The 15,490-nt window shown below is 54.0% G+C and overlaps 2 protein-coding genes across 3 annotated transcripts in view; one reads left to right on the top strand and one right to left on the bottom strand.

Annotated features, from left to right (window-relative positions):
- Nucleotides 1–467: 467 nt before the first annotated feature.
- On the top strand, nt 468–4,587 carry PRADC1 (protease associated domain containing 1). The gene is made up of 5 exons (XM_002914873.4): nt 468–636; nt 2,633–2,733; nt 3,258–3,367; nt 3,635–3,802; nt 4,055–4,587. The coding sequence occupies exons 1-5, from the start codon at nt 570–572 to the stop codon at nt 4,173–4,175; spliced, it is 567 nt and encodes a 188-aa protein (XP_002914919.1). The 5' UTR covers nt 468–569; the 3' UTR covers nt 4,176–4,587.
- A 471-nt stretch (nt 4,588–5,058) lies between these two features.
- The window catches only part of SMYD5 (SMYD family member 5), a 10,944-nt gene continuing 512 nt past the window's right edge, over nt 5,059–15,490 (bottom strand). Inside the window, exons 2-13 of one of the 2 annotated variants that reach the window (XM_002914875.4) lie at nt 12,891–12,999; nt 11,969–12,108; nt 11,381–11,502; nt 10,955–11,024; nt 10,286–10,390; nt 9,434–9,496; nt 9,147–9,217; nt 8,726–8,832; nt 8,291–8,347; nt 7,353–7,447; nt 6,633–6,703; nt 5,059–6,535 (exon numbers count right to left, since the gene is read on the bottom strand). In XM_002914875.4, coding sequence (XP_002914921.2) covers nt 6,388–6,535; nt 6,633–6,703; nt 7,353–7,447; nt 8,291–8,347; nt 8,726–8,832; nt 9,147–9,217; nt 9,434–9,496; nt 10,286–10,390; nt 10,955–11,024; nt 11,381–11,502; nt 11,969–12,108; nt 12,891–12,999 — 1,158 coding nt within the window. In that variant the 3' untranslated portion in view covers nt 5,059–6,387. The remainder of the gene's footprint in view (nt 6,536–6,632; nt 6,704–7,352; nt 7,448–8,290; nt 8,348–8,725; nt 8,833–9,146; nt 9,218–9,433; nt 9,497–10,285; nt 10,391–10,954; nt 11,025–11,380; nt 11,503–11,968; nt 12,109–12,890; nt 13,000–15,490) is intronic. The other variant, XM_019794817.2, reaches the window with a different exon arrangement.

Below are 15,490 nucleotides of genomic sequence, written 5' to 3'. Positions count from 1 at the left end.
GCAGAGAACGAGCGGAGCGGAGGTCGCGGGAGACCACCTGGGCGCCAGACGAACGCCTTCCCAAAGAGGAGGTGAGGAAGAGGAAAGCACAGTTGAGAGAAGCAAATCGTCGTCTTGCTAGGCGGCCACAGGGAAGATCCGGCGGACACCGCACCCCCTGACGGCCCCGACATTCCGCGGCTGAAGCGAGCTCAGAGGGGTGCCCACCTCCAGTTCGCTTCCCTGCCCGGCCAGCCTACCAGCCCACGCGGCCCTGGAGTCTAATCCAAACTAAGAAATGCTGGGGCGAGAGTTGGGGGGGGCGGCAGTTGCTCTTAAGAGTTTAGACCAATCAGCCCTCGGCCCCACTTCTCTCGACCAATAGGAAGTGGGCTAAGGCGCAGAGGCGGAAAGTGTAGCTACACGAACAGGCATCAGAGCCAATCAGCCGGAAGCCTCGTTCCCGTCCACCAACCAGCGGTAAGAGCGGGTTTGGGGGCTGGAGGCCGGGGCAGCTGTCAGGCTGAAGTCCAGCGAGCTAGCGCGGTGGGGCGGCTGGAGGAAGCGCGGCGCCGGGCCGGGCCCTGGAGATGGTCCCCGGCGCCGCGGGCTGGTGTTGTCTCGTGCTCTGGCTCCCCGCGTGCGTCGCGGCCCACGGTGAGCGGCAACGGGCGGGGCTGCGCTGCGGGGAGGGGCTGGCCCTCTAGCTCGCTCGCGTGTCGGGCCGGGAGTCACGGGTCACCTTGGGGACCCCGCGAGTTCGGGGCAGGGCATGTCTGGGGATGGGCGACTGGACTGGGTGGGTGCTGGTCCCCAGCGACATGAGCAGGGCGCGGCCTGAGGCTGGACTCTGAGTCCTCAGCTCCCCCACGTCGAAGCAAAACTCCTCTCCACGCCCCCAGTAGCGCCGACCCAGATGGCTGAAGAGGCGACCAGGAGAAGGAACAAGGGACAGCTAGAGGTATTACAAGCTGGAGATACGTATGTGAGCACTCACATACGCATACAGGAGCACACATTCTTACATGTGGGCTCGCACGTACAGGCACACACATACACACGCAACCTGTTTGCACCTGAAGGAGCACATAAACATATACACCCACACACACACGAGCACATACGTATACCCACACTTGATTTACACAGATCAGCAGAGACGAAGGCCAGGCAAAGATGTGTGTGAGAAGGAGGAGGAGTTCAGTGTTAAAGGTTTCTCCGTAATGTATCTGTATCTGATGGGAAGTCCCCACACCCAGGATAAAAGGCTGTAGAGCCCAATGCCAAGCCAGTGGAACTCTATCGGGTGGCTGTGATTCGGGCAGGAGAGAAGGACTGCTAAAGCTGCAGTCTGTCCTAACCCTGACACACAATATTGGCTTGATGGTTTGTTAACTGACTACTTGACCTGTGGCAGCAGCTTCCACACTTACATACTCCTCAGTCTCTCTAGGTTGAGGAAACCAGGGATTCAAGTCCAGGTAAACTATTAAACTTTGGTGCTGAAGAGAAGATCCCAAACCCCAGAAAAATCTGCTTGTTCTGAAAATTCTGTTCCTCAGTGCAAAGGAGCTGAAAATAGTTGTTCATTCCTTCAACAACCTTTATTGAGCACCCACATATCCTAGCCGCTGTTACATAATGTGGATACAGCGTTGAACTAAGCTACAAAACTGTGGTTCTTGCCTTAGTGGAAGAAACAGACATTAAACAAAAAATTATGAATACTGTGTAATTATAAAATATGTTGAAAGTGTCAATGGAGGAAAAGCTGATTTTGAAGGGGCATGGGGGGAGAGCAGTGACAGGGCAGAAGGTTTCTCTAGGAAGTGACATGTCAGCTATGACCTAACCAATGAGTAGGCGTGAGCTAGGTGAAGAGGTAGACTTGGGTGGGGTAAGGGGAGGAAGCCCTCCCACGTAGAGTGAACGGTTGCCAGAAGACTCAGAGAAGTGATGAAACTGAAAGGAGGCCAGGAAGGAGTAGATGAGGTTGTAGCAGTAGCCAAGGGCCAGATGGAAGGGGACCTTGCAGGCCACAGTTAAATGTTTAGATCTCATTTTTAGTGCAAAGGGTAGTTGTTGAAGGGTACTGGAGCCATAGGAGTGGTGACCTGATCATAGTTGTTTTATGATATTTTAAGAAGCCCCCTGGCTGTTGTTTGGGGGAATGGTGGGAGAGGGAGCAAGAATGGAGGCAGATAGACCAGTTAAGAAGCTGGACCTGTGAGGACAAGAAATGATGGTGGCTGGACAAGGGGCATGGCAACGGAACCGGAGTCAACTTTTAAGTTTTAGTGAGGATCGTTTTAAACCCAGGCTGCACAGCTCCACCTTGAAACGCTCAGGTCTGCTTCAGAGCAAAGATGGATTCATCTTGAGACAGAGAACACAACGGCTCTCCATCTTCCTGGGTCCCCTGCGCAGCAGCAGCCCCAGCTGATCTCTCTGGGGTTACTAACTCTCTCTGCATCAGCTCTATCCTCCCCGGGGCAGAGACAATCTCTCTCACCCACCTGGAGGACTCACTTGGCTGAAGCTGGGTCCCTGAGCCCAGGCTATAGCCAGCCTCATTGAAGACAAGGGGTCCATAATCTGAACTTGAACCAGCTTGTTCCCTGGAGGCTTCTCACCTGTACCCTTTATCTTTCAGGCTTACGCATCCATGATTATTTGTACTTCCAAGTGCTGAGTCCTGGAGACATTCGATACATCTTCACAGCCACACCTGCCAAGGACTTTGGTGGTATCTTTGTAAGTTCAGGGAGACCCTTTTGTCTCTGATCTTGTCTCTACCTCCATCCCGCTAAGTAAGGTGACCCTCTCATCCCTTTGACCAATACTTGAGTGCTGGGGCAGGGAAGGGTGCCGAATCCAGCTCTGTCCTCCTGGGGCGGCTGTGCAGAAAGGGCTTCCAGCTAGCTACCCTCCTGGGTGTAATACAAACTTGGGCACCAGACAGGGGCTAGCTGTCTTCACTGGGGACATCAGATAGCGAGAAACCAAGGGTTCTGCTAGCTCTGTCTGCACTATGTGGTGTAAGACAGGTTACTTCCCCTTTCTGGGTCCATACCAACTCCCCTACGTATCTCATAGAAAGGCAGGGTGGAGTGGGACAACTAGATAAGCCTTTGTGAGAATTTACTAAAAATACTTCAGTGCCCAGCATACAGAAACCACTCCACGTTTCCTTCACACTTTGTGAGGAACCAATAGAATGGGACTGTCTGCCTAAACTAGCATGTCTCCTCATTCTGACCTATCTAAATGTCTTTCAGCACACAAGGTATGAGCAGATTCACCTTGTCCCTGCAGAACCTTTGGAGGCCTGTGGGGAGCTCAGCAACGGTTTCTTCATCCAGGACCAGATCGCTCTGGTGGAAAGAGGGTAAGGAGCAGGCAGAGACAGGCGCCAGAGGAGGGCAGGTGTAGTGTAGATTCCGAGAACAGTGTTGGTGGTGGTGTTCTGAAATAGCTCTTCTTAAATAATTCACATTTGTAATGGTCTTTAAGAAACGTCTTAAGATGATCCGTGCCTTTTGGCCATTTATAAAAAATTCTCCCTGGCCCTTATTTCATCCTTCCAGTGTGAGAGTCTGGAGGAGGGCTAGCTAGGACCCTGCCTTTTCTTTGGTCTCATCACCACCTCTTCCAGGGGCTGCTCCTTCCTCTCCAAGACCCGAGTGGTGCAGGAGCACGGCGGGCGGGCAGTGATCATCTCTGACAATGCGGTTGACAATGACAGCTTCTACGTGGAGATGATCCAGGACAGTACCCAGCGCACAGCTGACATCCCTGCCCTCTTCCTGCTCGGCCGAGATGGGTGAGGGCTCCCTGTCTCTGGGTGTAACAGCACCAGCCTGGGTGCCATGACTTGGGGAGGTCAAGGGCAATCACCAGTCCTTTCCCACAAGCCTCAGTTGGAGGGCCAAGAGTCCTTGGGCCAAACAAGTTGGAGGGCCCCAGTTGGAGGGCCAAGTCCTTGGGCTCTAGAACTCCCAGAGTGATGGGGACAGTGGGGCATGATGGGGTGCTGAGAAAGCGACCATCACCACCTCTCTTCATGCCCTCCCAGCTACATGATCCGCCGCTCCCTGGAACAGCATGGGCTGCCATGGGCCATCATTTCCATCCCAGTCAATGTCACCAGCATCCCCACCTTTGAGCTGCTGCAACCACCCTGGACCTTCTGGTAGAAGAGCTGGTCCCACATACCAGCCTTAAAACAACTCTGGGCTGGGAAAGGAAAATCCAGGAATTCTGCTCTTTGGGATTTGGAGATAGCATTTGGGGACAGGTGGAGCTGGGTACAGGAAAAAGGCTTGGGCCTTGGCTATGCTAAAAGCCACGCCACTGGCCTTCCCTTCCTCAGGGCCCCCAAACATCTCATGCTATGGGAAGAGGCAAGAGTCAGGCCCCAGAGCTTCTTGGCTAGAACCTGGAACAAAAGGGGCTAAAGGCAGGTGGCCTGAGAGCCACCTGTGACCTGGCACATCCCACCTGGCTCCAACCTCCCCTTCCCAGGGTCTCCTCAGTGTACTTCACAGCAGCTGCTGGAGTCCAGGAGCTGGTGTTTGAGGAATTAATAAACCCTCACTGACTTTTTAGCAATAAAGCCTCTCATCAGGGTCGCAACCGTGTCCTAGAATAAGAGCACACGGGTGGGAGGGGTCTTCATACTCATCTGATCCCATGTCCTTGAGGTGGAGGAAACTGAGGCCCACAGAGCGTAATTAACTTGCCCAAGGTCCTTTAGGACCAGTGCTTAGGCTGCTGCTAATCTTGGATCCCAATACAGCCTGCTTCCTACTCAAGAACTCAGGAAGCCATCGTTCAGTCCCCGGAGGACTCCTCTGATAGCCCGGTCCCGGGGATGCACGCTAGACCACGGAAGACCCTTGACTTTGGCATTTAGAAAAACGTGCACAGCAAAATGTAGGTGCAAAGGGGAGTCCACACCGAGGAGCTGCAGCTCCCATCTCCCAGCATCACCTGCTCTAAAATCATGTGCCTCTGCGCCACCTATGTGACCGCTGCAGCCCCAGGCAGCTTGTCGAGTCATTCTCCACAAAGCATTCCTGCAGAGGCCTGTCACCACTCACACTTTATTGAGAACAGTGGCCAGGCGGGGATGGGAGGGGGTGCTGGCTGCTGTGAAGGAGTAGGAACCCAACAGGCCACACAGGTGGGGTGCCACCTGACTCGATCTACGACAGCCTATGGGGTGGGCACCTGCCCTCCCAGAGATCCCTCAGTAGGGGGATGTGGCAGGCCCCCCAAGGGAGGGTAGGCAAAGAAGTTGCATGTGATGGGCTGTAATTCTCATAGCATCCAACCCAAGAGTGAGGGGTGGTGCTAATGGGGGAAGGGGAGGGGTGACACAGGGCTTAAGTCAGAGTATCTAGCCAGCTCCTCTAGGTTTCTGGAAGACTTCAGTGATCCTCTCTGGAGACCCTAAAGATGGAGATTGAGGTCAGTAGAGCCCCTCACTGACCCATGTTAAACTGGTTCCAGGGAAGCCTCTAGGCATCCAAAATTAAGGAGCTCAGGGCTGTCATGCCCATGTCAGCCATGCTGCTGGAATCCTTGGTGGGAAGGAGTGTGAGGAAGGGGTGATGATCCCCCACATGCCTCTCTTGAGGGAGGCAGAGGCCTCTTGCATACCCCATGTGGCCAGTCACTGTGCCAGGGCCCGAGAGGCAAGGCACAAGGTACAGAGATTCCGGAGTCTGGGGAAAAGGTTAATCTTCACTCCCCCAGATGTCCAAATAGTGGGGGTGAGGAGGTGGGCAGAAGGAAGGATCCCCTTGGTTCAGTGTCCCTGGCACAGAGCCTCAGGGCAGGTGCTCTGGAGGCCCGGCTGCCCCTTCCTGCCTCTCCCAGCTGTGCTAGCAGGAGGCACTTGCCCGAACAGCCACAACGGTGGGAGGCAGGGAAGAAGGTGGAGGCAGCTCACCGCCTCTCCTTTCACTTCAGTACAGTCAGGCCGTCCTCAGATTGCCCCTTTGTTACCCCCTCTGTAGCAGGCTGAAAGGGGTGAAGCTTCAGGTGGATGGGTAAGCATGGCCGTAGGGCCAAGGGGAAGAAACAGTTAGGGCCTGACCTTGGCTGCAGCTGCTCACACCTGGAGTGTGTGTGTGTGTGTTGTGCAGGGGCAGTTCTGAGAGGCTCAGTGACAGCGCACAGCCGGAGCCACTCAGCAGCAGTGTCCAGGGCATGAGGTCTGGTGGGAGGTGAGGGCCTAGGACCTAGGGTCCGGCCTCTGTCCTACCCTCTGGCAGAAACAGAGCTGGAATGGGGGGTGAAGCAGGCAAGGGGAGTGGGGAATTCCTTCCAAGCCTCCTCTCTGCGGGGAGGCCCCCTTTTCCTGCAGGGTCCGGGGTAGGGCCCCTTCCAGGCAGGGCGACATCACACATCGGTCATCTCATCCCCCAGCTCCGCATCTTCTGGCTCGCCTTCCTCCTCCTCTTCATCCTCCTCCTCCTCCGAGGTCACATTGGGTTCATCAGCCTCTGCCAGGCATTTGGGGCAGGAACAGACAAACAGATAGTTCTCTCTGCAGGGGATGGGGGAGGGTGGTGAGTGTGAAGTCAGGCAGCCACCAGGATGGAGCCTCCCAGAGCCCGGCCACCCACCACACCCCCAGCTGGCACCTGAGGATCTTGTGGCGGCTGTGGCGGCTGCGCTCCCGCTGACAGCAGTCTAAGTAGCTGATACAGATTTCCTGCAGGGCAGAGAAGCGGAGGGGGCGGGGTCTGACAGTCTGTGCTCTCTCTCAGATGGGAATAGGGCCTCCCCAGCCACTGCCCCACTTCCCAGGAGCTGGGCCCTCATCCATTTCCCTGTGCCCTCAGCAGATCACCAAGAGGCTCAAACAACTGTGTCTGAGACAGAGAGGGGACTGTGGTTAGCTTCAGGCCATGGTTACAGGCAGTCAATGGCCAAGGTCTGTGGCTGGGGTCAGAGGTTATCTTGACATAGTGCTACTTGCCCTGGAAGAAGATTCAACCAGGCTCTGTGCACTGTGCTAACAGCCCCCAAATGCACACATACACCCAAAGCCCAAGCCACGAAGAGCCATCTCTTGCTTTCTTAGAAGCTGTGGATTTGTTGATCAAAAGGTGGCTAGGAAGAAGTTGGGCATACAGCTGTCTCTCAATCATTGCTCTGAGGTTTTCTGGTTATTTTCTGAAGAACTGGGGGTCGGGTGGGGTTAGAGCATAATCACAGGTAAAAAGACTCCTGCCCTGGAGCATGTGGGGATTCAACCAAACAGCCTGAACTTGGGGCTCTAGCCACTGTTGCTCCCAGTCCTGAGGGAAAACTTGCAAGGCCCAACACCCCCCCGCCTCCACAGCTCCTAGCCCCCTCACCTCTCCTGGCTTGATATCTTCCAAGGCAGTGACATGCAAAAGGAAGTTGTTTTCTGGGAAGGAGGTCTCTGCATTGGGGACACAGCTGTGGTTACCTGGGTCATGAGAGGCAAGTCATAAGGACTGTTGACTGACAAAAATAACAACCTTGCAGAGCACTGGCTCCCATCCTTCCTTGTTCTCTGATCCCTGCTAGGGCCATGCAGGTCCTGGCACCCAAGTTTCCCAACTCCCTGTCCAGTGCTCTTTCCTGAAGACCACAGAGCACAGGCACAAATGCACTCCCACTTCCCACTCCCTCCCACCTGCCATCACTGCCCCTGCTGTCCTTGGCACTGGGCAACTTGGTTCTCAGTTACTGTTTCCAGTATCCCGCAAAGGGAGGGACGGGGCTGTGAAAGAACACCCGCCCATGCCAGACCACTTAACTCAGTCCTGTGTGCTATTGGATGCCTGGTAACAGCTGAGCCAGGCCTTCTGCAAGCCTAGTTTGGAAGGGGCAGAGTGGTGCCTTGGCCTGGGAGGGGGGCTTACAGTGAGGAAACCAGAGGGGGAGAGGCTGGATCTAGAAAAGACAATTGTGTGAGCTGGCCCTGCCCTTCCCTGTCAGGTGCTAATGAGACTCGCCTTCTAGCCTGAGCTGCCTCCTCCCAGGCTCTCACAACACTCCCCTCCCAAACCTGGCAGGGCAGTGGTGGTGTAACACCAACGCTTCCATTTGCAAGAATCAGAGCTCCGTGTCCTGCCTTTGCACAGGGCCTGGCCCACTGGAAGGTTTTATATATACACATATATTATGTCCAATGAATGAATGAATGAGAAAATGATGGAACGAAAAGGCCCAGCAGAATCCCCAAGGAAGCTCCGACTGAATCCTGCTCCCAGTCTCCTCTCCACCAGCCTGCAAGGGGCCGCCCTTCCTCAATACTGGGACTCACAGCAGCTCTGAAGCACGAAGAGGCCAGATCCTTCACAGTTAAGAAACTCGCCGGTAGCTGTAAGACAGTAATATGCAGATGTAGTTCTACCCATTTTATTGGGGGGGAAAGGAAACTAGGCTTACAAGGATAGGCACTGGCTCCACTGTCTTGCCACCCAGTCACCACCAGTTCACCTGAAATTGCTTCTTGGAGGCGGGAGTTTTCTGTAAATGATATCACCTTACTTGTCCAGCACCCCCACCCCCAGCATCGAGCCTCTGTATGGATCTCAGGGTCATGGCTTATCTACGTGTCCTGTGGATAGATCTGAAGCTTCCCATAGGCACATAGGGATTATCGCCCCCAACCATTCGGTCAGAACTCCCTCAGGGGAAGACTGTCTGACTGGGGGGCATCTGAGGCTGGGTAAGACCAAGGTTCCACCTCACCAACCTGCCTCGATGTCCTTGTACAGCTGGTCAATGAAGGCGTCCAGCTGCTCTCGGTCCTGAGGCTTCAGCTCCAGAGCGTCACAGGCATGGACCCACTGGCTCAGGGAGCTGGGGGTCCCAGGCATCCATGGTTGGAGAGCAGGCAGCCCAGCTCACAGGGCTCTCCACCTCCAGGCAAGTTAACCCCACTTCTTTCTCCAGGGCAGGGACCCATTTTCCCCAAAAGACCAAGGCTCCCAAGAGCAAATTCTACCACCTCAGTCTTTCTGACTCCCACCACTGTGTCCTGTCCAGCTCTGCGGCCACAGAATCACACCTTACCCCATTCTAATCTTGAAAGGAGATGAGCTACCTTCCTCTGTCCATCTCTCACCCCAGCCCTGACGGACAAGTTCAATAGCTTTGGAACATTCTCTCCTAACCTGGTCCCAATTCCTTGGCCATTGGTCCCAACAAGAGCAAAGAGAGACCGGAATCCATCTGGTGTGAACCACTGTGGGGAGAAAGAAAAATGAGTGCTCGGGTTACAGCCACTCACTTTTCTTCCTGATACAACTCTCCATTCAGGAAGTCTTCTGGGAGTCCGTCCCATCCCAGCTTCATACCAAGTCAGCTCTGGCTTAGCTCTCCGAGTAGGAGGTGCTGACCTGGTTGCTCCTGGAGAGCTGGAATGAGGAGAAGGCCATTCGTCCCACCTCCCCACACTCACCTGGCTAAGCGCCTCCTCATAAAGGGCCTCTGTGAAGAGTCTCCGCAGAAGTTCCAGCTGGCCCTGGTTTAGGAGAAGCAGGGAGACATGTTTCCCTGGGGATTTGCCATTAGCACCCAGGTGGGGCCCAGAACACCAGATGAGGGCAGGAAAAAGGGCCAGCTCTGTAGAAAAGCTTTCCCTGAAGGCAAAGGAAGCCCAACAGAGTCTTTATTTCCAAAGAACCTTAGCAGTCTGGTGGATTGTTCCAACCCAGCGCTTGTACCAGGAGGGCTGAGGCAATGTGGCTTGGAATGTCTGTCCTCACTGCCATCTTCCAGGCTCCCTGACCTGGCGTCCGGACCAGCTTGACTCCCCACCACCTCTCCTCAGAATGAATGTAGGAAGTCGATCCCTCCTGCCTTTTAAACCCTGCCTGTACCTTCAGGCAGCTCCTGCATGGAAGTCTGCTGTCCTTAGTGAAAATGTGTAATCTTTGGGTGGGAGTGGGTACTCAGCGCATCGGCAGCTAAAATCCTCCTGTTTCACGCTGCTCCCTCACCCTGTGGACCCGCGGGCCTCCGTTTTCCATTATAACTGACTTGCCCGCTCCTATCCTATCATGAGATTCCACCTTACCAGTCAGGGCACCCAACCCCATCTTCCTCTGTCATCACCCCACTTCTCAACTCTTGGTCCATGTTAGGTCACACAGTTAAATAGTGGCAGGAATATAGGCCCTCTGAATATATTTTTGGCCCCAGGCTCTAACCTCTTTCTGTGGCTGGCAAGGGACCAAATGTGGAGCTCCCATCAGGCAGCCACAGAACATCCAAGGCTGTCGGGGCGGGGGGATCACAGGAGAGGACTAACCTTGAATTTGTCCCCCAGGAGTTTGTGGACAATTTCCTCCTCCTCATTGGCTGTTTTATTACAGAACTGGGAGAAGAGTCTAATCCAACGATCTCTATCCTTGGCCTGCAGTGAGCAAATACACTTCAGAGTCATGTTCGCATATGCCTGTGCGCGCGTGCATGTGCACGCGTAGACTCAGGGACACCCACCTCCTTGCTGCCCCTTGTGCCCAGGTGGGAGAGTAGCCCGTGATTCTGAAGCCCCTGCCATCAGGGAAATACCAGCACCCATGAGATCCTTGGTAGACCCTTTCTTGGCCTGGGGACTCCCAACCATCTCCCCAACTGGGCCTGCGAGCCAGCTCAACACCACTTGGAGAAACAGGAGGATGAGGCTGCGGAGCTTCAATGTTAATAGAAGGGGCTGGAGCGGCTCCTCTCACTTTACACTCGAGGTACAATCCTGAGAAAGTGGCGCCTGGAAGCTGAGTGTGTGACCTGCTGCCGCACAGGACGCCCTCTTCTAGACCAGAGTCTCCTGCCAGACCTACGGTGAGCTGCTCCTGATGTTCCCACAGCCCAGGGGTAGCGCCGCATCTAAGCGAGGGTCTCAACGTAACGGGGAGACTGAGGCCAAGGGGCAAACTAAGTCAGAACCAGCTGCCCTGGGAGGGCCGGGTGGGCTCACCTGCTTCACCGTGGCCACCATCCGGGCCATCAACATGATGCTTGCCGTCTCAGGGGGGTAGTGAACACTCCTGGGGAGAAAGAAGATTTGGCTAGAAATTCCCTCCCTGGTAGCTGCGTTCAGGGAAGCCCAGTCTGGCTGCTCCAGAGGATCCTTCCTACCGACTCCACCAAAGAGAGGAAGTCACTGGCAAGGACGTGGGCAGGCCTTTACAGCCCTGTGGGCTCAATGGGCTCTTCCTGGGAGGGTGTAAAATGCCAAGGGTGGTGGGACTGGTGGCTCACACTGAAGGTTATGTGACCTCTGTTTAACCCTAAGACGGAGGAAAAACCTGGGGATAGCAATTTCAGAAAGATGACTGCATCTGCTGGTCTCAGGCAGGCAGAGAGGGAAGATAAAGGGGAGAAGCGATGAAATGCTACCTACCTCCAGGCCTCCTGCAGCTTATTGAGAGGATGCAGGGGGTCATCCTGGGAGGGCCCGGGGCACAGGACCTGATGGTATTGCTCGGCAGCTGCCAGTCGACACTCTGCACTGCAGTACATCACCTGGTGGAGTGCAGGGAGGGCAGCACCCTAGGATCTGGCCATGGGGGGAGGCGCAGACGTCCCTCAGGGCGCTCACCTCCACTAACTGCGTCCCTTCTCTGAGCAGCCCGAGCAGTGGCTCAGTGACATCACGAGAGCAGAAAGCATACGGTGCTCCGGGAGCACGTGAGAAGGGCACCCAGGCTTGTTAAACTACCAGAAGGAGAGAGCTCTCAGGTAGAGGGCGGAGCCCCTGCCAGGCTCCCGGGAACAGGACAAGTTCCCACCAGACCTATCGTCTAGACAGTGGGACTGTGACAAGGAGGACAAAACTGGAACAGTGATGGAGCCTTCGGAATGTCTTCCTTTCCATCATGGCTCGCAGGGGCCATGGGCAGGTCTGTCGTCAATTCTGTCTCTTCGCAGAGGACTTCAGCTAAGGCCTCTCCCCCCACCCCCTTCCAGGTGCACTCCCAGGGGTGCTCACCTGACAGTGGGGACAGTTCTGGTGGAGGTCCTTGCGCACGGCACACAGCTCGGGGTGAGGCAGAACCTGGCCTGGCTTCCCAGTCAGCCTCTGGGCATTCTCCTCTGCCTTCTCCAGTGCCCGAAGGCAGTGGTCACAGGCTGAGGAAGAGAGCCACACAGGACAATGTGGGTGTCCTTAGAGCAGGGGCCATGTTTTGTCCTGATCACAGCAGTATCTCTAGGGCTCAAAAAAGTGGCTGGCACATGGTTGGAGCTCAACAAACACTTGGGAAGTGAGTGCATGAACGACTGACTGTGTTGGAGAACAGAACGAGTGAATGATTTCCCATGCATTCCAAGGCAGATGGGTTTTCTTCCCTCTCTGGAATCCCACCCCTCCTTTCAGGCACTCCCCCCTTCCCAGTGGACTTAGTCTGTGGGGCTCCCCTCCTATGCCCCAGACTACGCTTTCCCCACATTCTGCAGCCAGTTGACCCTCCTTTCATGTTTGTCTCTAGCCTAAGAAGTGTGAAAAAAGCATGTGGCTGGAAAAGCTAAGGGCATCCTACTTGCTTCTGACCCCTAAACCCGCTTATTTTGACCAAAAGGCACGTGGCCTCCTCTTAGTGGAGGGCTGCACCTCACACGGAGCCCTTCAGTATGATACCCAGGCCCTTAAACTCTGGCTCAGGCTGAGTTCCCCCTGAGTGACAGTCCTCCCCCCTCAGAGAGCAGGCTAGAAGAACCTCTTTACTGCTCACTCCCAGCCCAAAACACCCCGAGACTAGAGAGAAGCATGGTTTTCAGGCACGGTTCTCCAAGGGAAGATGAACTTTTCTCCTAACACCCTGAAATCCCAGCGACATCAGCTAACGTAGCTGTCCTCCATGCACAAAGGCAGCTGGCCCAGCAGCCACGAAGAGTGGATGAGATGTGCTCACCTCGGTAGCGATAAAGTGCATTCCAGAGAAACTGCGCAGCTACCAGGGGCCGTTCTACAAAGATGGTCTCCCCCTTCCGGATCAGTTGTGTGGCAAACAGCCCCTTTCCCTACCAGGGGAGAGAAGGAATAGGATGGCTATAAGGAGAGAAAGAGGACCCAGCTCCAAGGGTTCCCAGAGGGCTGCCCAGCATCACCCCCACCCGCCTCCCTCTCAGGAGAGGCCTCTGCCTTGGGAGGGTTGACGGACCATGGTCAGCACTGTCTGTAACTGCCTCCTCTGGAAATGTGGCTCTGACCTACTTCCAGTCACACTTCTTTCAGCCTGTTCAGAGCAGACTGGGATGGGGAGAGAGCCACCATGTCAGCCGGAGGAGGAGAATTTTTGGAGGAGTGCTGAGTCTCCTGTACCAGGAGCTGGTAATGACAGGGCAGCCTTCTTGGTGCCACCCATGTGCCCCTCCAGGATCCTGGCAGTGATGCTGCTGCTTAGGGTGGCAGAGGACTCCTATACCCCAGGAGAGGGAGGCCTAGTTTGGGGGAGAATGTGCCGTATTTCTCTGGTCGGTGGGGTACTCACAGGACCCAACCAGTTCTAGTGTTACACTTAAAGGAATGGCAAATCCTAGCACCAACCCTGATACTACTTGCTATGAACCTTGGAGTCAACTGCTTCGCTTCTTTGCATCTGTTTCGCATATGAAAGTATTATCATAATATCTACCAGGTAGTCTCCAGGATGTACCCCCGCCCAGGGGAACATACTTATGAGCTGTAGCTCCTTCCGACTCAAAGTGACGTGATGGATGGGCGGCATGGGCATCATCTGGGATACTGTTAGAAATGCAGATTCTCAGCCCCCGCCCCCCACCCCGACCTACTGAAGCAGAACGTGCACTTTAACAAGATGCCCAGGTGACTGACATGCACGTTAAAGTCCGAGGAGCTCTGGTCTAAAGCACTGTACACGTCACGTAAGACACGAAGGAGGTGCAGAGGGACTCAGGAGACAGCTTCAGGACCCAGGCAGTTCCTGGCCCTGCTGGGCATTACTCCCACGGTTCGCTTAGAAAAGAGGGGTCCCTGGCACAGTAGTTGGTAAATTTTTGAAAGATCATTCCTGCCAATATCCAGAGAAGCAATAGGGAAAATAGTAAAAAACAACCCCCATGTGAGGCCCCTAGTCCATATGGTTCATGAGCCACCTCTCTCAAGAATATCTCAAAGAATAAATAATTCTCATGCTATTTAAACTATTCAGTAACAGAGAAAAAAATGGAAAGCTTCTCCATTTTACCAAAAAACAAGTGTAACTCTGATGTGGTAACCTGAGGAAGATAGCACAAAGAAAAAAACCTCACAGACCAATCTCACTTGATGAATACAGATGCAAAAAGCCTGGGATAATCCATCTTGTCACCATGCCTAAGTGGGTATGTGATTTTCTCCAGCTGCAGATCAGATGTGGGCATGGCGAGGCTGGCCAGCTCTTTCTTCCAGAGGTGGGGTTTGATAGAAGGCCAGGACTGGACAATTGGGCAAGTAGAGTGGCTGATGTGATGAAGTGAGAGGAAGAAGGGAAGAGAGGAGGGGCTGAGAGATAGGGGGTGCAGTGAAGGGGAAGGTGACTATCTCTACGTGCTAGGAGTGATGGAACCTGGACACCATCAAACTATGAGCCAATCATGAACACCAGAGGCCTGTGTGCAGATAAAGATGTGAGGGGCTGAGGAGGCCAAGGATGTAGGGAAGCTGCTTTATCACGGAAGGAGAGGAATGCTCCAGATGGGTATGGAGTGGAAAGAAGGCAATGGAAGGTTGGGAGCGCAGGAGGCAGATGACTAGAAGGCTGACATCTTGGGCGGGGACCAGGGATACACAAAGCCATTACACATGATAAATTATTCAACCTCCTCAGTAAACAAAGAAATGTAAATGAAAACAAAGCGATACCATTTTGCACATATCATTCGGCAAAGTTAACTAGGAAAGAAAATACTCTGCTGGAGAGAACAAACAAAAGGATGTGTGCACAGAAACTGAGCTCCAAGACCTTTGACCTCAGGGATGAAAAATAAAATACAACAGAAAAGTCCATAAATAAGTAGTTGGTTGAATACGCTGTGGTCATCCCATGAAACAGCTCTTTAAAAATATTTAGAAATAGGTTTATTGATGTTGATTTCCTGAGGCATCAGATTTCTAAAATTGTAATTTTAATATCCACATATTTGCATAAGTATAGGATTATGAGTGGTTTTTACCCTCTCTTTCCTTACATGCATTTTCAGTATTTTTCTACAATTTTTAAAACACAATACGTAACGACAAGATCATGTCACTCCTCTGTTCAAACGCTTCAAATACTCCCACGGGCTTCGAACTCTGTTTCAAATTCCTTAGCATTCCGAGGCCCTTCGTGAAGGGTCCTGGCCTTTCTCCACACCCCAATTCCAAATCACTCAGGAAGTTCCCTGAGGACCCACGCTTTTTTATACCTCAGTTCCCTCTGCTCAGCATATTCCAGCCCACCATACCTGGAGCCCAGCAGCAAAGTCCCGCAGCCTGGTCCAAAAAGCCCGGCGCCGCCCCCCTCCCCCC

This window comes from Ailuropoda melanoleuca, chromosome 4 (genome assembly GCF_002007445.2).
Source record: "Ailuropoda melanoleuca isolate Jingjing chromosome 4, ASM200744v2, whole genome shotgun sequence".
NCBI lineage: Eukaryota > Metazoa > Chordata > Mammalia > Carnivora > Ursidae > Ailuropoda > Ailuropoda melanoleuca.
Note: the sequence above shows the minus strand (reverse complement) of the source record. Positions and strands in the feature narration are given on the sequence as shown.

Excerpts from the sequence above, each read along its gene's own strand:
- PRADC1 (XM_002914873.4), top strand. The coding sequence starts at position 570 with ATGGTCCCCGGCGCCGCGGGCTGGTGTTGTCTCGTGCTCTGGCTCCCC. Across the intron at positions 637-2,632 it reads CGCGTGCGTCGCGGCCCACG|GCTTACGCATCCATGATTAT; the intron begins GTGAGCGGCAAC and ends TTTATCTTTCAG. Across the intron at positions 3,803-4,054 it reads TTCCTGCTCGGCCGAGATGG|CTACATGATCCGCCGCTCCC; the intron begins GTGAGGGCTCCC and ends ATGCCCTCCCAG.